This window comes from Haliotis asinina, chromosome 15 (genome assembly GCF_037392515.1).
Source record: "Haliotis asinina isolate JCU_RB_2024 chromosome 15, JCU_Hal_asi_v2, whole genome shotgun sequence".
In the NCBI taxonomy this organism is placed as follows: domain Eukaryota; kingdom Metazoa; phylum Mollusca; class Gastropoda; order Lepetellida; family Haliotidae; genus Haliotis; species Haliotis asinina.
The window spans coordinates 25443617-25464909 of record NC_090294.1 but is presented as its reverse complement, the minus strand read 5'-3'; the positions used below and the strand labels follow the sequence as shown (position 1 = coordinate 25464909).

The following is a 21293-nucleotide window of genomic DNA, read 5'->3' as shown; positions in this document are numbered from 1 at the left end:
GAAGAGCCCAACATTCGGAGTATATCCTTACTCCTTTGGTGTTCTTGTGGTAGTTTGGGTTTATTTCAGTACATTTCTTTAGGTGTGAGTGAGTGAATTGGTTTTAACATCAAACTGACCGCTGATCAGTGTTCAAAATGCACAAGTGCCGACAAAGTTGTTTATTCATTAACCTGTGCTGTGCTGTGCTGTGCTGTGCTGTTTCCATCCATTCTCACAAGATGTCCCTCCCTTGTAACATGCAGTAAACTGTGTCAATTATCATATTTAAATGATAATTTGTAAAACAACTTCATTATTATTAGGACGTAAATTGTACAAAAACCTCAGAGTTGATCTGATGTTTTGATTATGATCAGGGTTTCAACAAGTATTATATGGTCATTTTGCGAGTTACATGGCTGTATATTATTTCAGTTTGACTGTCAGATCTTAGTCTCCAATTCTGTCAGTGCAGTTACACTTTCCAAGAGTGACTGAGTGACTGAGTTTAATGCCACTCTGACAAAGTGCAAACTCGAAAAAACAATTGATATTATTTTATTTACACAATGTACAACATGTATATAAGTAGAGGTTATTTTTTCTTCTTCTTCTTGAGCTTGTTGTAGTCTCCCTCTTGGTTGGCAAGATGGCCATACAATACCTTCACCTTCCTCTTCCTGTCCGAGTCTCTGCAACACCATGGGACATTCTCGTGACTGGGTCAAATGGGTGGAGGTAATACATGCATAACTTAGACTACATACAAACACTTTCAAGGATCAGAATTAGTAGTATGACCACAAGATAACCAAACACTAAATACTAAAAATCATGATGGATTCTGAAAAAGATAATATCACACTAATCAAGAGGGAAGCTTTAACTTCACATACTGGTTTTGACAGGCTCGAACAGATGGCACAGTCGTGTTGTTAAATCATTCTGAGAGGATGGTCATTTTCCGCCGGCACACAACATCTGGGTCAATTTGCAAAGGCATTGAAATCAGCTTTAGATTTCTGATAGACAATTTTGTTTGTTACTTGCGATGATTCCAGTCCAAATATGTCATAAAATTTCATGAATAGAAGGTAAGTAAAGTCCAAAAATGTAATTAATCGATGGAAACGTGTCTGTGTATATGTCTGTATTTGAATGAATTTTCTTCAGATTTTGCAGAATTTCTAGTGCAATCGTATAGGGGCTATTTGAGACTAAATTTCGTAGCGACTATGATAAAATCATAGAGGTTGGCATCTTTGCACATATCACCACCATGGAATGGGGAGTAATTAGGGGACCTTATTCACTGTCAACTATTTTAATACATCAAAATATGAGTTTGTAAAGATGCAGCATACAGAGTATATTGCATACTGTTCATCTTGAGCCAAATCAATGTCCATGAAAGACACAACTGACTCTCAATGCTTGTCATTAATGTACTCAGGTCTTATTGAAAACAGTGTCAGGGACCTTTTCAGACCTAAAATGCTCATGCAGACTCCTGTCAGTAATTTACTGTGTGATTTGCAAAGTGCAGACAAAGTAGAGATTCTGATCAACGTATATGGGATGCCCATGGACCCAGGATCCTGACTGGCCAAGAGATGTAATTTTGTGAAGCAAGTTGCAGCATGAACAGTACAATAAGTCAGACTCACTTTTCCATGGTTTCCTGCTGCTGGTGCCGGGCCAGGAACTGTGAGTCTTTCCTTATCTCCCTTATTGCCCCCTTCATCTCCTTCTTGACCTTGTGCAGGAGGCGCTGCTTCTCGTTGTAAGCCTTGTTGCTGCCGCCACTCTTCTTCTTGTGGCCGTCCCACCTGGAGATTACTCACATTAGTATACATGTAATGGACACACACCACCACTGTGTTGTGAGTGAGTTTAGTTTTACGCCGCACTCAGTTATATTCCATCTATGTAGCAGTGGTCTGTAAATAATCAAGTCTGGACCAGACAACCCAGTGATCAACATCATGAGCATCAATCTGCTCAATTAAGGCATATTCTACCACAGATTGTCACAGGTCTTAGTATGTCTGACATACATGCATATTGCAGAAATACACTGAACCACAACACACTAAGACACACATATGACACATGTATATTGCAGGTAACAATTGATACAGCTGCTATATAGTGAAGAGAAAGTAAAAACTGAAATGATTTTTATAAAACCATTTTCAAACTACAGGATTTCTTGTTTTCTAGATAGTGTTTGATGAAGTATCCTACTTGTGAAGTTTATCAAAGGCCAGATCTTACTGACACCACTTCAAGATTCTTGAACAATAGCACTTTATCTGCAGGGCTTGTGAACAAAATACACTACTGTTAACATGGCTAGATACACCTCGCTACAAGTTAGTTGCAACATGACCCTGCGCCTGTTCATCACAACCTGTTGCGGCATGAACATGTACACTTACGTCTCTTCTATCTGGGGTTCAAACATCTGGAGGGGCTTAGGTTTCATCCTGTTGAAAACGAGGCTCTTCCTGGCCTTCTGACTCTCTCCCTTCAGGTACTTCTGCAGACTGCTCACAGCATCCTGCAGAAAAATGGCAGACAACTGCTGGACTGGGAGGCATTTTGAGAATGAACTCAAACTCAAACACACAAATGCCATACAGTGACTGAGCAAAGGTTAATCCATGCTTGTAGCAATAACACAAGTATCACAATGTCTTGGCAAGTCAACTTTGCAGGGCATAAAGTATGAATGTTGTGTGTTTCAGTCCTAGTCTAGCTATTGTGATATGAGACACAGGATAAGGATGGGTGATTGAGATTACGCCTGATACATTATACACACCAATTATCAGAAAGAAATGTTCAAACGCCAGAATTGTGATGGAGTGCAATTTGACAGGGACTACCTATTCAGGCACTATGCACATACCACTAAGCTTGATTTAGTAGTTAAAATGTGACATTGTTACCTCTTACTTGAAATTTGTTTCAGGTGCTAGCTCAAAAATAATGATGTAATTAAGCTTGGCAGTTGACGAGAAATCCACACAAAGACACAAAACACTAATTCAGACATTCAGACAATGCTACTTACTGTGGGCACAAGTTTCCCTTTAATTTGAAGTACCTGATAAGCACCACTGGTTATTTGATGGCAGATCGTAGAACCCATGGGTTAAACATACCTTGAGCTGTGTAGGATAGTGGGAGGTTGGCAATCTGTCACACATATACAGTATGGGAGCGAATATCTCTTTGTGTGCCAGCAGATCAGTGTACAGTCGGGCAACATCCTGCAGTAGACTCAGGCAACAGTGTAGCAGACACAGTCTGGAAGTAACAACATTAGAATGGTGCATAACATTATGCAATTAATGCAGGAATTTTCCACTCTCTTGGCAGTGGTCTGTAAATAGCTTACACTGGATCAGAATGCAGTGACATCAGCACTGGTCAACACAATTGGGATACGATGATATTTGTTGACTAATTCAGCCAGCCTGACCACCAGATCCTGTTAGCCATCTCTTACGACAAGCAGGGGTTGTTTAAGACCCATTCCACACTAGATCTTTATGGAAGGCAGTATATATAGCACTTGATGTTTTCAGGAATGAAAATTTTCTGCGAATACACTATTTCAGTTAACACAACTGCAAAGTGGCTGAGCCCATTTTCCTCTTTTTTCACTCATACGCATTCTCATCCCTGTGTTTTACATATAGATCATTTCAAACACTTCTTCAGACTTATGTTTTCATTATGGTCAGCCCAAGAGAGTCAGGTGTGTTTTACATCACTTTAACGTTCCAGCATAATCACTGCAATATCATTCATTATACTCAGATGGTGAATCGAACCCAGGTCTTTGGTGTGACAAGCTAACATGTTAAACACTTGGCTACCCCAACCCATCCCACCCAAAGCACAAGAGACAAGTGAACATATCAATGAAAACAAAGGTACCAGTGTCAAGGACTGAAGAGTTCATATCATGATGACATCAAGTGGTTGATAGCCTAACAACCTGAGAGCTGTCAACAGTCCTGAATACAACAGTCAAACTTTGTAAGAGGTGATTTTCATAAATGTCATTACATCTGCAACATACTTGAATTGAATACTTGAAAGACTTTCCCTCTCCACGGCAACTCCGAACACCTGACTCAACTTCATCGCCTCAATAGTGCAAGATCTGCAAACACATTATCATACTGCATCTCTTGAACTATACTCTTACACTTCACTTATGCAAATGATATCTCACAATTCCAGACAAAATTACATTCATAGACTGAGTTTAGTTTTACGTCTCACTAAGCAATATTCCAGCTATATGGTCTGCAAATAAACGGATATGGACCAGACAATCCGGGGATCGACAGCATGAGCATCGATCCATGCAAATAAGATATGGTGACATGTGTCCACTCCATAAGCAAGCTTGACCACCCGATCATGTTCGTCACCTCTTACAGAAAGTATGAATTATTGAAGATCTTCCCAGATCAAAATCTTTACTTGGAATCCCAATAGGGACAATCGTCTCAGTATCACATATTTATGCTTATTACCCAATTATGGACTTAGAATTTGACTTCACATGTTTGATAGCAGTTATCTCACCAACTACTGAATAAAAAGCCATTGCATCTGAAATTATTGTAATCCTTCAGTGTTGAGAACAGGACTCCAAATGACTTGGCTTACCTTGACTTCTTATCACTTATGTGAAGCAAGTTGATGGACTTTCCGACTGGCTTAAATGGACCTGAGACTCTCTCAACTGAAGAAACATGATTAAAAACATGTTGGTATGTGTGTGTGAGTATCAGTGAATGGGTAAACTGGTTTGATGCCACTTTGAACAGAATTTCAACTAAAACACAGCAAGAGTGAGTTTAGTTTTAACTTCTTTTAGCAATATCACACAGACACCAGAACAGTTTCATAGACTGCACTGAAGTGGGGAGTTGAACCTAGCCCTTCGATGTGATCAGCGAACACTATAACCTCTAGGCTACTCCATCTCAGCCTTTAAGCATGAAGGAAAAATTGACAGTGGTCACAGGTATTGTCCTGACAAAAACATGAGAAGGGTGAATCGTGATTACATATCATGAGCACAGGTTTTTGGCAAGTTGAAAGAAAACTTTCCGGACAGATTTGAGGTACCGTAAACAACATTGCTATTGAGTAAAACAGACCAACTTCTATTTTTAAACGGAAACATACACAATTATCGTTCAATATATCAGGCCAATGAGTGTGACAACCTACTTTTGTTGGGTTCCTTGGTGGAGGCCAGGAACAGCACTCCATGCAAGAAGCTGATAACTTCTGGGATAAACCGCTTTGACTCCGACACATACTGAAATAAACACGCAAGACATGAAGTGTACATCTAATTCCTGCGATGACATGTCGTTAAATTTAGGGCAAACAGACACATGTATTGACTAGCATCAGGATATGAAACTCCAAAAAAAATCTCAGCCTAAAGATTGGGCTGGTTAGATGTAAACTTGCCAGCCCTGTCAAAAACGTACCTGCCCACAAAATATGTTCATATGAAGAAGAATGCAGAAATACTTAGTGTGAGGTAGGAATAGTTAAAAATTACAGCATTTAGCCAACAAATGTTTTCCAAAATATACATTAGACTTTTGTATTTTCAATCAACCTCACGTCTTCCAAAACTCTGGATTCATGCTTGACACAAATAAAAATTTTGTCAGAATCCAGAGAATACCCTACCTCCAGGCACAAATTACAAAGGAACAAACCACAGGCCACATCCCTCTCTGTGTTGACTGGGGTCTGAAATACAGGGGCACATCTCATACACTGGAACAATTTCCAATTAACTGAAATAATCGAAGACTGGTTGCAGTGGCCAAACGACATAGTAATTGATCACATTTTCTCATAATCGAACACGAACGATTTTGGAATCACTGTAATAGTGTTTGAAACACTTGAAGTTGGAACATATCTCGGATGTTGACAGGCCTTGGAAGTGTGTTTAATTCTAACAAAACTCACTTCACTTACTGAAAAGTCATGATTGAACATTTCTTGAGGACTCTGGGAAGTGTTTGTTCATGATATATTAGTTATCACTTTCAAATAGTAAGTTGTATCATTTTACAATGGATTGGATACCAAATGTTTTTTCTTTACAGTTATCCGCAATAACAATGAAGAAGAAAGTCTGAGACAATGAAAACTAATTGTTTGGGATGATTACTCATTGGTATAGAACCAATCATCAATTGTGACATCTTTGATAGGCATTCTAGAAGTTGAGTAGATGAAGAATGAGGACTATGATTTATGGACATACAACTTCTATTACTCAAGCACGACAACGACATTAGTATCTATGTCGAAATGTCGCACTCACTGAATAAAAGAAGTTGTATATCCATAAATCATAGTCCTCATTCTTCATCAGTTGTGAGATTTCAACCAATTTCTAACACTACTGAGTATATAAAGCAATAAGCATTACATTCTTACTTCTTGTAATGTTTAGAAATAAATCAGAAATTTATACAGTGGCCAGATGTACATATAGGAAACATTGTGAAGTGTCAAAGAATAATTAATAAAATGTAGTTTCTGATAGGAAGACATGAAACACCTGCAGCATTTACCTGTCCAAGTAGCTGGCCCATGAAGATGAGAGCAGGGATGGTTACAGGATGGTTGAAGTCTGAGGTGGGGAACAGAACTGACACCAGCTTCAGGTACAGCAACTGGCAAAAAATGATTTAGGTTAAGGTGAATCTCTGGCAGTCAGTTACAAATTCCTCTTTATTTTGTGTACTCGTCAGAGAGTTGAGAATGGCATTTGAGAGCAAAGGCATCCAATGATACAACAATGGCATATCAGAATGATGGTAGTTAGAAGTTGCTTCAGATACTAACTCAAAATACGTATTGGTAATGGCTATGACTTTGTTATTTAGAAAGATCAAATTCATTACTGACAACATTATGCAATGTCGCCAAGCACACATACAAGAACACGTATCAACAACCCATGCTACTTATAGGAGGTGAATAATGGGATAGGATGGTCAAGCTTGCTGTGACATGTCATCATATACCAAATACGGAGATCGATGCTTGTTCTGTTGATCAATGGATTTTCTGGTCCAGACTTATTTATTTACGACTGCTGCTATATAGCTGGAAAAAGTGCTAAGTGTGGTGTTAAACAGCAACAAAAAAAATTTATACCACTACACATTTCAACAACTCACTGTATCTAATCCCAGAACAACGGGCCTTTTCATTTGCCTCATCTGTGTGAAGTCAGCCTGCTGGTTCTGTATAATCTCCTGCAGGGTTTCAGCGGCAACATTCGGCGCCGACTGCGTCAGGTCGTATATATGTCTTGTCAGCTTGTCTACGAGTGACAGGGATGGCACTTCCTGCAGCACCAGTCTGCCGTAGTAGTGGATCAACAGTTGCAGTAGAGTCTGAAACATCACCATCCATTTCACACCACAGGGAAAGCCATTTAGAAGAGTTTAGTTTTTATATTTCTATCATTATATACTGACCCTCAGGAAAAAAATGCAAGTTTTTCAAAATCAATATTTTATGTCCACAGGAAGTAACCCTAATTTCTGTCAGTGGCCATTGATATTTTGATGCAGAAATCCCACAGGTTTATCCTTGCTGTTTCTCCCCATTTATATACTGTGATGAGCCTTGGTAACCTTGCATGGTAGCAAAATGGGAGTACAGCAACTAACATCTTTGAGAAATATCACAAACCATTGTTCAGCTTCTCTTTATCAACTCTTGTCACCATTATTACCTCATCACTTGTGCTAAAAATTATATCCAGAACAATTACACTGAGTACATAGTTCTGTGTTTGAAACCTACCTCCATCTTGGCTTTGTTCCCGTCTGCGAGACTGGCATGGTGGCACTTCCTGATCCTCTCTATGATGGTGAGCTGGTCAGTGTCTGACCGACCATGTAACATGTCCAGCAGAGCATCATAGTTATCAGGGGCTGGAAGGGAAAAATTTTTTTTTTACTATCCTTGATGCTAGTTAGTTTGTTTGTATGCTCCCTTGTTTGTTTGTATGTTTTTATTCATTCATGTTTGTCTGCTTGCATGACTGAGCATGAATGCATGTTTGTTTGCATGCCTGTTTGTTTGCATGCTTGTTTGTTTTGCACACGTCTGGGCTCTGAACATCTTGCTAATTTGCATGGTGGTAGTGGTAAGCACTAACTGATAATTGCAACCACTTGCTTGGGTTTGTTTGAAATCAAACACAAGTGAGTCTATATCAGACAGTCTTGGGTCATGATTTCATTTTCTGTCTGCAAGTTTTCATCCCTGACAGTACAGACAGCTACGTCTGGGGGCTGACTTGCAAAATAGACCTGAGCTGTGTAGATCTCCTAGTACAAAAGCATGATGTATCTGTCTGACAATATCCAAGCTTGCCATCCAAAAAACAAGAACATATTACAAAACTGATTCACTGAGTTACTATGCAACAAACATCATGTTTAGGATTACGCTTTCTCAGTTAAACTCAGATTCTAGTAGTTCAGGGTGCTGAATCCCACCTTGGATTTGGACCCACACTCTCACCAGTTCCACAAAGTCAGCAAACTAACACATTCATCTACCTTCAAAATAGCTTCCACAAAAATAAAACCTGACAATTAATTGTCCAGTTCACATACTTTGTGTACCCTTACTATTGTTATACTTTAGTCCACTAACTTTTTCTAAAATATAATTTTCTTACAAATTTAGGAACATAGAATGACTCAGAGCATGGTGCAAGCTCTTGAAAGAGTCCTGTATGAATAGATTGTATTTTGGGTGAGATGTTTTGAGGCTGAAAATACAAAGGATACATGGTCTAAATTTTGTTTCCACTGAACTTCAGAGAGAAGTCATGAAGCACACAATATATGAGATACAATAAAGTTAGAAATATCAAATTCATATAACATTCACAAATTAATACAAATTCATCGTTTCCACTTGACACAACAGATATTATATTACCACAGAATATTTGTTTGGGTTTGTTTGAAATCAAACACAAGTGTGTCTATATCAGACAGTCTTGGGTCATGATTTCACTTTCTATCTGCAAGTTTTCATCCCTGACAGTACAGACAGCTACTTCTGGGGGCTGACTTGCAAAAAACCTGAGCTGTGTACATCTTCCAGTATAGAAGCACACTATTGACAGTTAACTCAATACATGTATGAATAAATCTGATATAGTTACCTTCAAATGTGTAGGGTAGCTCCTTGGCGGCTGCCTCTTGCACTTTTTTTTTCTCCTACAAAACATGGACCAATCTCAAGCAATGATCTCAAAAGACTAGCAATGCTGACGTGAAAATATATACAGTCAAGTCTCGCTAATCCTACATCACCCACACTGCACAGAAAATTGTTGGATTGAGGATGTCGGATTATCAAATTCAGAGTGCAGTCCACATTCATAGTCAAAAACAAGACAATCATGATTCATATCAAATTCAAATCACATCTTTTACAGCTAAATGATACATATGTCAAGACATTTGTGTGTATGAAAACTAAGAAAGTAGAACTCTCGATCTAGTTCAATGCAGAAATCAGAATAGAATGGCTACAGATTTAAGACTAGATGTAACAAATATAAAATAATTTACTGCTTATCAATTATCATCAGTAAAGATTTACTTGAATACTTGCATTTAAACTTTGGTCTAAACAAAAAAACGACAAACTGGCTGCTCCCTCGGCAAGCTATAAATAGACTTCACTTCCTGTTTTCCGGGAGTTATATACAATGTCCATCACATGGCAGAATTTGCATTCATAATCCTCATTGCTCCTCAAGTATCATAACATATTGAGTGACACATGGCAGCGTATTCACGGGTTCATGATCACATGCATTGCCAATCTCAATGTCATGATTATGACAGTCGGTTGTTAATTGGGGCTGTTGGAGTCAGAACGCAGGACTCTCAGATTAATGAGACTAAGTTACACTTATTCATTTTGTGACAAAGCATCAGATAAAGTCAAATGTTGGTTAAATGGGTGTCGGATTATCAAGACTTGACTGTATCTTAATCCTTAGTGATGAATTTGAAAATAGTGTAACATCATGTCAGCAAAATCAAGATGATAAACTTTTAATAATAATGGAAAATGGAATAATGATGGGTGTGGTAATAATGACATCACTGATGCAGACCACCTGACTCATCAAGTTGCCTTGTCTGACACCCACAGTGGACTCCTACAGGAACCTCCACAGGGGTACTTGTCAAATGAATCAATTAAGATAAGTGAGTAAGAGTTTCATGCCACACTCATCAATATTCCAGCTATATGGCAGCGGTCTGCAAATATTCAACTCTGGGTCAAACAATACAGTGATCAACAGCATGAGCATCAATCTACCCATCAGTCAATCGAGTCAACGAGCCTGACCTCTTGATCTTTTATAGTCACCTCTTATGACAAGCATCGGTTACTAATAATCAATTCTAACCCGGATCTTCACATGTCTAGATGAGTCAAGACACCCTGCGTAACTAAGCAAAACAGTATGTACACCTGTATAGATCAAAAGTATGACATACTTTTTGCTCTGCCTTTGTCTCTGTTTTTTTTCTTAAAATGGACTTTGTCTTTGGCACACTTTCCTCATTGTCTTTCTCTCCCTCCGAATCTGAAAGAACATCACCAAAACTGTCCTCACTCTCTCCTTCAGAATGTTCATCACTGTTGTCCTTGTCAGACTCATCAACACCCTCTTTGTCGTTATCATCACTGTCATTATCATCAGCTGCACTTTCCTCGTCACCACTCTCCTCTTCCCCGCTATCTCCACCCACTTCTTCACCACTTTTCTCTTCCTTTTCATCATTGTCCTCTTCTTCATCCTCCTCAGAGTCTTCCTCTTCCTCATCCAGGAATCGCACCTTCCCCCGATTCCTGTCATCTGTGTCCAGCACAAAGCTGAACAGAAGAACAAAAAAAAATCAACCAGCATCTCAGTTAGGAGACAAAATTCAACATCCTATGTTTCCTGGCACTATTATTCAGTTAAACACCTTTTATTGAGATCTGAATATCTCTTCTGCAGACAGCTTTTCAGTTTTAAAGTACATATTTATGAAGCCTCCTTCAAGGGAGATAATCCTACCCATCATCCAGACTGTCAGCTGACAGGTGCTGTGCCTGTGGTTGGACACTGTGGGGCAGAATGCCTTTCATCCTTCTGACACGATCAGCCTGAAGTAAAAGAATTTGAGTGAGTGACAGAAAGAGAGCATATGTCACACATATGACGACATGCACGTATGTGTATGTGTGGGTATTGTGCTAGTTCAGACTTAAACTGGTTTTACAGTGCTAGCTCACTAAGATACGAAACCGCAGTTAAGCATGAATATCTCAGACACATTACACTGACTGCGAGCTAAACAGTCCTTGTTGTAGCCATAAACGTCTGGCAGGGAGGGACATATAGTACCATATGCAAAGTCTTCTGGCATGATGCGGACGGGGATCAAACTTGCAACCTTCTGCTCTTCAGCTGGATGCTCAAACTACAACACCAGTGTGTGTGTATGTGCACCAGTGTATGTGTGTATGTGCACCAGCATGTGTGTATGTGCACCAGTGTGTGTGTATGTGCACCAGCATGTGTGTATGTGCACCAGTGTGTGTGTATGTGCACCAGTGTGTGTGTGTATGTGCACCAGTGTGTGTGAGTGTTATGATGTATTTCACTCTCCTCATGTGATCAAGTCTATTACATATGCCTCCTAATTATTTGAAATATACACAATTATATATGAAGGGAAACCACACACTTTTATACAAGGGTTCAAAAATCCCATCGCTCGATGCCTGGGACAAGTCAGTTTTCATTTCAGGCAATCAAATAATGGCATCTTACTTGTCCATGGGCCACTAGTTAATTTCCGCTTAAGGTTTCAAACTGCAAATTAACTGGATTTCATTTCATATCTCCTCATAATGTAGCTATTAAATTTTGCATAAAAAATCAAGTAGAGTCCAGTAAACATTAACGTCAAACACTAAGTCATAAAATCAGGGCAAGTGGAAAATTACTCAGGACAAGTTACTTTCTTGAAGTCATGAGTTGGGAGATTTGGGGGAAAAAACTTCCTTCAGCCATTACACACAAGATGGTTCCAGACTCTGATACATACCTCTAACTTTTCCAATCTCTCCTTTTCTTCTTTTGCTAGTTCCTCCTCTGTTTTTAACCTGTCTGTTGCCTAGAAATGGACAAAAATGTTTAAACGAAATGTCAAATCAACAGGCAGTTATACAGCAGTATGATAGGTGTTCATTCTTCAATATCCGATGTTGAAATCAAGGAACAAATACCTAATCATTAAAGCTATTTCACAGCAGACAGTTTGGTACAGATGGATAAACAGACAGGCAGACCATAATGATGTTTGAGAATGGATGTGGATTTGTTTCCTAACCATACCAAGGACCTCATGACTATCATGCTTAATTTCAAAAAGAGTTTTGGTTTTACCCACTTAAACATGTCTGAAATCAAACACAAGTGTGTCTATAAAGACAACCTGGGTCATGATTTCTGTTTTTATCTGCAGGTTTTCATCCCTGACAGTACAGAAAGCTACTTCTGGGGGCTGACTTGCAACACACACACTTAATATAGTTCCTATGAAATTAGCATTGCATATAGTGGCCTTTGCTTAGAGTCATACATAGTTATAACATATTTACTTTCCTGTGCAACACTGTGATGCAAAGTGGAGACTAACACAAAACAACAGCACCTCCACCATCATATCCATACTAACAACTCACTTTTCCTTTGATCTCAAACTTGAGTTCTCTCACAGCAATGTCATAATCATCATTTCCAGGCTGTTTTTCCTTCTTGCCCTGAAAAACGCAACAACATGTATTCAATTTAAATACCCCAAAAGTCCATGCCTCATACATGTAATGTACACCAAGGGAGACAACTCATTCCAAAGATGATGTACCGCCAATGTAAAATCTTGTAAGATAGAAATTTCAAGTAACATAAAAGCCACTCTTGAAGATGGAAATAAGGAGTACGTTTGTTTAGAAAATGAAAGGGAACAAACACAATCTAAAGAGTCCAGTAACATTTATGAGTGATGTCCAATATGTCATGTTTTCTTCAGGAACCTATGAAGTGGTATTCCTAACTGGACTGAAGCTATTCTCAAGTATGAGTGTCTGTAGAGTGAGTGAGTGGGTTTAGTTTTACGACGCACTGAGCAATATTCCAGCTATATGGCGGCGGTCTGTAAATAATCGAGTCTGGACCAGACAATCCAATGATCAACAACACGAGCATCGATCTGTGCAATTGGGAACCGATGACTTGGGGAATTGGGAAGCGAGCCTGACCACCCAATCCCGTTAGGCGCCTCTTACAACAAGCATAGTCGCCTTTTGTGGCAAGCATGGGTTGCTGAAGGCCTATTCTACCCCAGGACCTTCATGGGTTGAGTGTGTGCAGAGAAACATGCCACTGTTTGTACTTACAGTCCATCCCCGCACTAGTTGAGCAACATCCTCCCATTGCTCGTCCAACTTCTCTGTCAGTTCAGCTGTCTTCTCTCGCTCTGACTGCCGGTCAAACTGCAATATCAACAATTCAAATTACAACTCAATGTGCAGTACACAAGCTTAGGATAAAAAAAAATATTACAGATTATTATCTGCATGAGCTATCTGATCTATCAGAAAGACATTTCAAAGTTACTATGTCACCCACTTGTACAAGATTTTGCTGTTACATGTCACACTCTGCAACTCTGAAGCTTCATGATGGTTGTCTGTAAATAAGTGGGCCTGCATCAGGCAATCAACTGATTGACATAGTGAAGATCAATCAGTACAATTATGATACAATGCAAGTTGTCAACCAGTTCAGTGAGTCAGCCCACCCAGTCTAGTTGGTCGCCAGAAGAACGTATTGCAACATATGACAATACAAAATCTGCAGCAATACAGAGTCTTAACATTGATAGCAATCCTTAATCGCTTGGGTCCAAATAGTGTTTATTCTTTCAACCCTGTGATAACACTTATCAAATACAATGTTCTCCACCATTCATATAACCCTGATAACCTACTCACCTTATCTTTCTTTGACTTGGCTATCATGGCCTCCATTCTCTCTTTCCACGACTGTTGTTGTTCTTCAGACTCAGAAGGATCTTTACGTGTCATGAAGCCTCCGAAGTGTTCACTGGCAACCATATCTCCTGCAAACAACAGAAACTGAAATTCATATTACTAACATTCAAAATACTGTGTAATCACTCCCACTAAGTGATGGTTTATAGCAGCAGTGTAATGATGAATTGGTGCATCACAATACAAAGAGTCAGGACAAACATACCACATAGACAAATCTTGCAGCCACAGAAATCAAACACAAGCAAACAACGAGGCTAACTTCAAAACTGACACAAACAAATAACTTGGTAAATCTACTGCATATGCATAAGTGTGACTTGCAATAGCTTCCTTTGAGGATTGAACTGTTATAGTTCATAACTAAGTTTTTCTTGTCCTTCAAGTTTCCTTCATCACATCCAAGACTACTTGGCTTCACATGCATCAGCATGTTTGAAATCAAACACAAGTGTGTCTATGTCAGACAGTCTTGGGTCATGATTTCACTTTCTATCTGCAAGTTTTCATCCCTGACAGTACAGACAGCTACGTCTGGGGGCTGACTTGCAAAATAAGACCTGAGCTGTGTAGATCTCCCTCATGATGTATCTGCCTGACTGCATAATCCAACTCCAAGAGTCTGTCTATCACAACGAAGCAACAACATTTAGTACAAATGATGCATGATGTCACCACAGTAATTATCATGATGGCCACAAAAATATGACAGAATAACAGTATCACATGATGACAAACATTAAGTTGTTGACAACATGTTGCCATCTGGTTGTTATCAATCTGAATGTGAGATGTTATCTCCCCTTGCAAAAGTAACCATGAAAACTACTCCCTTGTTGAAAAAGTTGCTTCCTTGAAAATTACCTTTGAGCATTAAAATTAAGGACTTAAAATCAGGGAGACAGTTACCATAGAAACCTATCTAAATTATCTTTGAGTATTATAATCAGGACTTAAAATCAGGAAGACAGTTACCATAGAAACCTATCTACAACATGAAAAGTCACTGGCTATAACTGAAGGACTGAATCACAGAGTACAAATAAAACATGAATAACATCTTTACCATGTTAAATAAAAATTGCCACTCCATTTAATAACTGGAATATTATTCCTGCTCATTTCTGTTTTCATGTATTTCTTTATAAGAAAAGCCAGATTTATGGATGTCAACTTCTTTATTGCGATATCACAAAATTTCAGAGTGTACGCAAGCAAACGCTGTGTTATCCACAATAAAGACGTTGACATCCATACATCTGGCTTTTCTAATGCTTTCAACTTCTAAATGTCCTTCAAAGATTTATTTCTTTAAAAGAAAAAATATACACCATGTCCCAAATCTGAACCTTTGCAAGGGAACCTTTGACAGCAACCATTTGCTATCTTCAATAAACAACATTCAAAACTGCGTTAATTAGCTAAGATATGGTTGAACCTTGTTTGAAATCAAACACAAGTGTGTCTATATCAGATAGTCTTGGGTCATGATTTCAGTTTCTGTCTGCAAGTTTTCATCCCTGACAGTACAGACAGCTACTTCTGGGGGCTGACTTGCAATGCATCATGGCGTAAAATGTGTCACAAATCTTTAAAATAGGATTGTAACTATGTACAAAACAAGCAGAGGGCAGGCAAAATGCAATAAAAATCCCCACTTCGTCGGAAAACAAAACTTGCTCATCAAGATTTAAATATGGTACACATGAATGACATACAAATACACATGCAGTGTATGAAATAAGTCATAAAGACAGCCTTACATCACGACTGGTAACTTCAAAATGTTACCAGGGCCAGAAGAATTTAACCAGACCAGATCTGGTGAATTTGCCTAGATGAATGGAACATCTAAAATTTTCACCAGACCACCAGACTGGCTGGCTGTGAATTTAGACCCGTCCATCAGAAATCTCCCAGTCTCGGGCGGTCTGACGGGCCTTATTTATTTCACACACTGGTACATGTTAATAGTCTGTGTGATGGGAGTACCTCCAATCTTCCCAGCATCTTCATCTTCATCACTGATTTCTGGGTCATCAAACTTCTCAATCTCGGACAATGACTGTCCATAGTGGGTCAGTTCTTCATCGTCATTCAGGTTGAACTTACTCCCACCTGTGTGTTTCTGCAAATAATCACCAAAAACATTTCAGTCCATAACAAACCATGGGAGACTCTCTTGTTTCTTCTCATGCTTATTGGTACTCTTACATTCTGATTGCGTGAAATATTTAGCTTATTCCAAATATCAGATATTAGAAACATGCATACTGAATTTCTATAAGATTCAAGTTTTAGAAACAATTTTGCATTACCTTCATAAGCCTATGCATGTGTACAGTGAGTGCTGTCCAGCATTGAAATGACCAAAGTCTAGTTTGCATGTATAGTGGAAGCTGCCCTATCTAGCAAGTAGTCAACCAGTGTTCGCGTTAACGCAAATACATGCGTTTTTCACCCCAAAAAATAATAAAAGCATGCAAAAGATATTTTTGCGCACATTTTAGGCGCAAAAATTATGACCTACATAATTTTAAAAAGTACCTTAAAACCGCAACATACAAACAATAAACTTTAACATGATTCAGGATTGTACTGAAAATTTCATGCGCAAAAGATCTGGACTACATATTTATAATTTTATTTCTGCACGCACTCATACAAAACCTACTGTGATCACTGGTCAACACTGGCATAAAATCTCAGTCCCCTCTGAGACTAGGACATCTATCATTATTTAAAGCTCTGCAATCCAGCAGCTGTCATTTTCAGATATCGGCATGAAATGAGCCACCCGCATAAGAGCTGGTAGAGTGAACAGTGCTGTCTAATCTGGTGTGGCGAAGAGTCAGCTGGATGTGTGTTGTCAAAACTTGGAAAATCAAATCATCATTTGAGCATAAACATAACAAAGTGTTTGATTTTGTTCCAATGTGTTGCTACATAATGTATATGTCATTAAGTGAATAAAAGTGAATACAAGCTCAAATCTTTGTCTTTTATTGTCCGTGTCTGCAGTAACTGAGAGAAGCACATGATGCAACAATGTATATTGTGCACGAGAGTGACAAACTTGGTCTAGTTCAAGTCTTAGGTAATCATGTAAGCTCTACTAGTACACTTCAACACACTGTCTAAACTGAAGTATTTCTTCAGACCGATGAGTCCAAGTTTAGACAGCTTCCACTGTGTAAACCCCCTGATGTGTATCACAAACTAGTTTCTTCAGGTATGAAAATTAATCAATTCCTTTGTGTGCACTATTTTCAGGGAGGGAACAGGTGTTACTTCAAATGTGTGCCAACTAGACACCCTACTTGATAACACTCCCTTAAAAATGGAAGACGGGGATCGAAATTATTAGTGCCATCCCACTGATGGCACATCTAAAATTGAAATGGCACAGTTAAATTCTTACCAGCGTGCCTTGATGTTTTTGAAAGTGCATTAAAGCAGGTTTTCACCATATTGTCTATTCATGGTTTAAAGTGACATTATGAACAACGACTAATGATAAATATACACGTCAGACAGCCAGCTAATGATCAATGTCTTTTCAAAGTTCGAGGTCAGTAAACAAACAAAAATACCTACCTACCATTGTTTTATTACTCATGATTTATTAGTGAATGGTACAGTTTTGACATTCACTTCAAGTCATATAATGATTTGAAGATCAGTTTAATAGACCATGAATTTATGGCACACCTGAAACTGAAATGGCACACTTATATTTTCATGACAATGTCCATGAGGCACGCTTTTAAAAAGCTGAATTTCAGTCCCTGGAAGAATTACATGACAAAACCACATTAGATTCTTCAACATTTTTCAAGCACCTACCTCCCTCTCCATGGCATATCTCTTTAACATTTTGTCCTCCACACTGAGGCTGGCATCGTTCTCCCCAAAACGTCGATCCACCAATTTGTTAGCCTTGAATCTTTGTTCATACTCCTGAAGAAGTGTCTCCTTACGCTGAAAAAAATTTCAACACCAGGTGTTCAGGGAAAAGAGTTCTTCCTTTCAATGGACTGTGGCTTTTCAAATTCATGATTTTGCATTTATGTAACAATATACATGAACGTGTACACTTGTACTACAGTGTAATGGAAAATAGACTTTCATCGCTTCTGGCTTTCCTCACACTCGCTCATGTATGTATGAGTGAGTGGGTTGGGTTTTACGAAGCCTTTAGCAATATTCCAGCAATATAACAGCAGGGGACACCAGATATGGGCTTCACACATTGTACCCATGTTGGGAAGTGAACCCACATCCCTGGCGTGATGACTGCTTTAACCACTAGGCTACCTCACTGACCCCTATAAATGGTATGACTAAAATACATTCCAAATAACAGTAAATCAAACTCAGATTTCCTTACCTATCATGCTCACTGAAGAAAATACCTTCTTGGTTACCTACCCGTTTGTTAGCCTTCGACCGGGATACACCTGGTAAACCTCTGTCATGTTTAGCAATCTTTCTTCCAAGTACTTGGTGCTTTTGTCGATTAACTTTCACTTCAAATGGGTTTGTCTTCTTTAGTCCATCTGTCTTCCTGTTCCTCACTTTATCAGCTATGAACCTCTTTTTCTTTGCCATTTTGAAAAAGTAACTGCAATCAGAAAATTAAGTATGTGAGCGAGTTGGTTTTTATGCTGCTTTTAGCAATATTCCAGCAATATTATGGTGGGGACAACACCAGGAATGGTGTTCACATATTCATGATATTGTACCCATGCATGGAATCAAACCTATGTCACAGCATGAAGAGCAAACACTGTGTACACATACAGCATACCACATGATAAAGCTACAAAAAAAAACACTCTTTGGAATGAAGCTCCATCATCACACTTAATACGATATTGCATTTCAGGTTGAAGGATTGAGCTTCATTGAAGCTAGGCTTCAAGAGACCATGGACTCTTTCACCAATTACTTTATCAAGTCACATATTCACACGTTATCAGCGAAACCATGCCCATTAAATAGGTCAAACTGTCCCAGATTTTCTGTCAAACTGTCCAGGAGATTTGGTCCAATTGCTCCAGTGTTGGTCAAATGGTCTCATTTTAATTAAAATGATATAATATATACCATAAATGTGTATTTGGGGGTCAACTTTGATATCATGCTCTTCATGGAAAAGTAATCATCCTAGTTATCTGTCATCGTTTCCACACGTCCATGAAATGATCCATCATAACAATGCAACAGCTTTCCCTGGGTGTCTCTTTGCAGATAGTGTATGTAAAGGGTATAAAGGACCTGTCCTTTCTGCCCCATCATACTTCTTGGACACACTATTTCTACAGAGTCTGTGTGTCCTGCAGTCTTCACATTTATCACATGAAATTGCCTCTTGGTCTTCACTTACTACCAATAAACACCACCACCATTATTACCATCATCATCAATGACATCATCATCATCATCATCATCATCATTTAAAGTTTAACGTCAGCTTCAAGCTGTACCCTACGTCATGTCGCTGTTTGTGTCTGAGTTTTATGTATGTGTCGAGTCAATTTGATGTGGCTGTGGGTTTGGGTAGGAGGGGTTGAGTGAGGTCCTTCTCCTCCTCATCATTTAAAGATTAACACCGGCTTCATGCTGTAGTTTGTCTTGCCACTATGTGTGTGTTTCAGTTGAATGTTTTTGTTGAGTCAGCTTGTTGGGGCTATGGGTGTGGGGTTGATTGGGTGCGGGTCATGGGGGTTGAATGGGGCCTGAATGACTTACCCTTGGTCCAAAAATCAATGTATACAAGAAGTTGAAGCACTCATACATCCACACTCGTCTAGTTGACATGTGACATTTCTACAACATACCGTATGCATCATTGAATGTCAACTGTCAATTAGTGAACATATTTTTATTGCCATTTCTTATCCTCAGAGTATGACAAAACCAACAAAAGCACTAGACTGTTTTGATAGTGGCTGGGTGGGTGTGTTAGTGGGTGAGCGAGTGAGTGAGTGAGTGAAAGATTTTGTTTTAGCAATACTCCAGCATGTCATGGTGGGGGGACACCAGAAATGAACTCCAGTAGATGTACCTGTTTGAGAAATCGAACCTGGATCTTTGACATGAGATTGGTATCATAACAAATATGCCATACTTGTGTATTAGCATGATCATACAATTACAAACATGTTATAATAATTCTTGTACTATTTGAAAGAGTATTTATAAATAACAAATGACATGAACAGATATTGGTACTGGCATTACAGTGTTTTCTGTACATGAACATTGCTCTTATGAGCATACAAATGGAACATTCATCAGAAATATTGCTTCTAATAAGTTTTGAATGAAGAATATGGTAACATCAAAGCTGACAAAAACTGTGCATTTATAGAATATACTTTATCATTTCAAATAAACTGAGACATTTTGACTATCCACCTGGGGCAACTGGACCAAATTTATGCGGTTATTTTACAGCGGTGGATCCTGGTACCCACAACTTTCAACACATGATATGAGCACAGATAGTCCACGTTTTTGAAAAAAGAAAAAGAAAAATCTTTCCCACATTCTCCAAAGACATTGATTTTGAACACATCTGACAAACACACACAACAGCCGTTTCTCCAGATTTAAATTACCAAATGTGTTATGAAGTTCGTCCTGAAAGGCAGCTACCAGAAAGGAATCACTACCGACTTTGTCCAAACTCGCACATGTTTATGGGCGCAGCCATTACTCTCGTTGAAAACGAGATTTCACACCTTATTTACAATACATATTCAAACAAAACATCTTAACAACGTGTAATGTATCAAACACGAGTAAAAATCTTTATATGCACAACTACACGGTATTTCAATCCAAGACTGACGAGAATACTGCTAATAAATATCAACAACCGGTGGGGTCACGTGACGTATTACGATAGCTCGCTCAATGTCTACTAAAACGGGAAATGTTTCCACGACCGACCAGTTTCAGAATGGCCTCAACGGCGAAGGTGGTGTTGTTAGCGTGTGGATCTTTCAATCCCGTGACTAACATGCATCTCAGGATGTTCGGTAATTATTTGTTTTTCTCGG

At 38.8% G+C, this 21293-nt stretch overlaps 2 protein-coding genes across 3 annotated transcripts in view; one reads left to right on the top strand and one right to left on the bottom strand.

The window, feature by feature from the left end:
• Positions 1-524: 524 nt before the first annotated feature.
• Positions 525-21144, bottom strand: LOC137264815 (nucleolar protein 14-like). The gene is made up of 22 exons (XM_067800147.1): positions 20850-21144; positions 18655-18847; positions 18070-18204; positions 16216-16351; positions 14164-14291; positions 13567-13662; positions 12853-12930; positions 12213-12281; positions 11177-11265; positions 10611-10989; positions 9254-9308; positions 7873-8003; positions 7239-7457; positions 6627-6728; positions 5725-5787; positions 5248-5338; positions 4678-4753; positions 4079-4162; positions 3153-3297; positions 2424-2545; positions 1650-1811; positions 525-674 (listed from the first exon to the last, which is right to left on the bottom strand). The coding sequence occupies exons 2-22, from the start codon at positions 18832-18834 to the stop codon at positions 578-580; spliced, it is 2637 nt and encodes an 878-aa protein (XP_067656248.1). The 5' UTR covers positions 18835-18847; positions 20850-21144; the 3' UTR covers positions 525-577.
• LOC137264816 (nicotinamide/nicotinic acid mononucleotide adenylyltransferase 3-like) overlaps positions 21117-21293 on the top strand; it is a 51517-nt gene continuing 51340 nt past the window's right edge. The window contains exon 1 of one of the 2 annotated variants that reach the window (XM_067800149.1): positions 21117-21272. In XM_067800149.1, coding sequence (XP_067656250.1) covers positions 21167-21272 — 106 coding nt within the window. In that variant the 5' untranslated portion in view covers positions 21117-21166. The remainder of the gene's footprint in view (positions 21273-21293) is intronic. The other variant, XM_067800148.1, reaches the window with a different exon arrangement.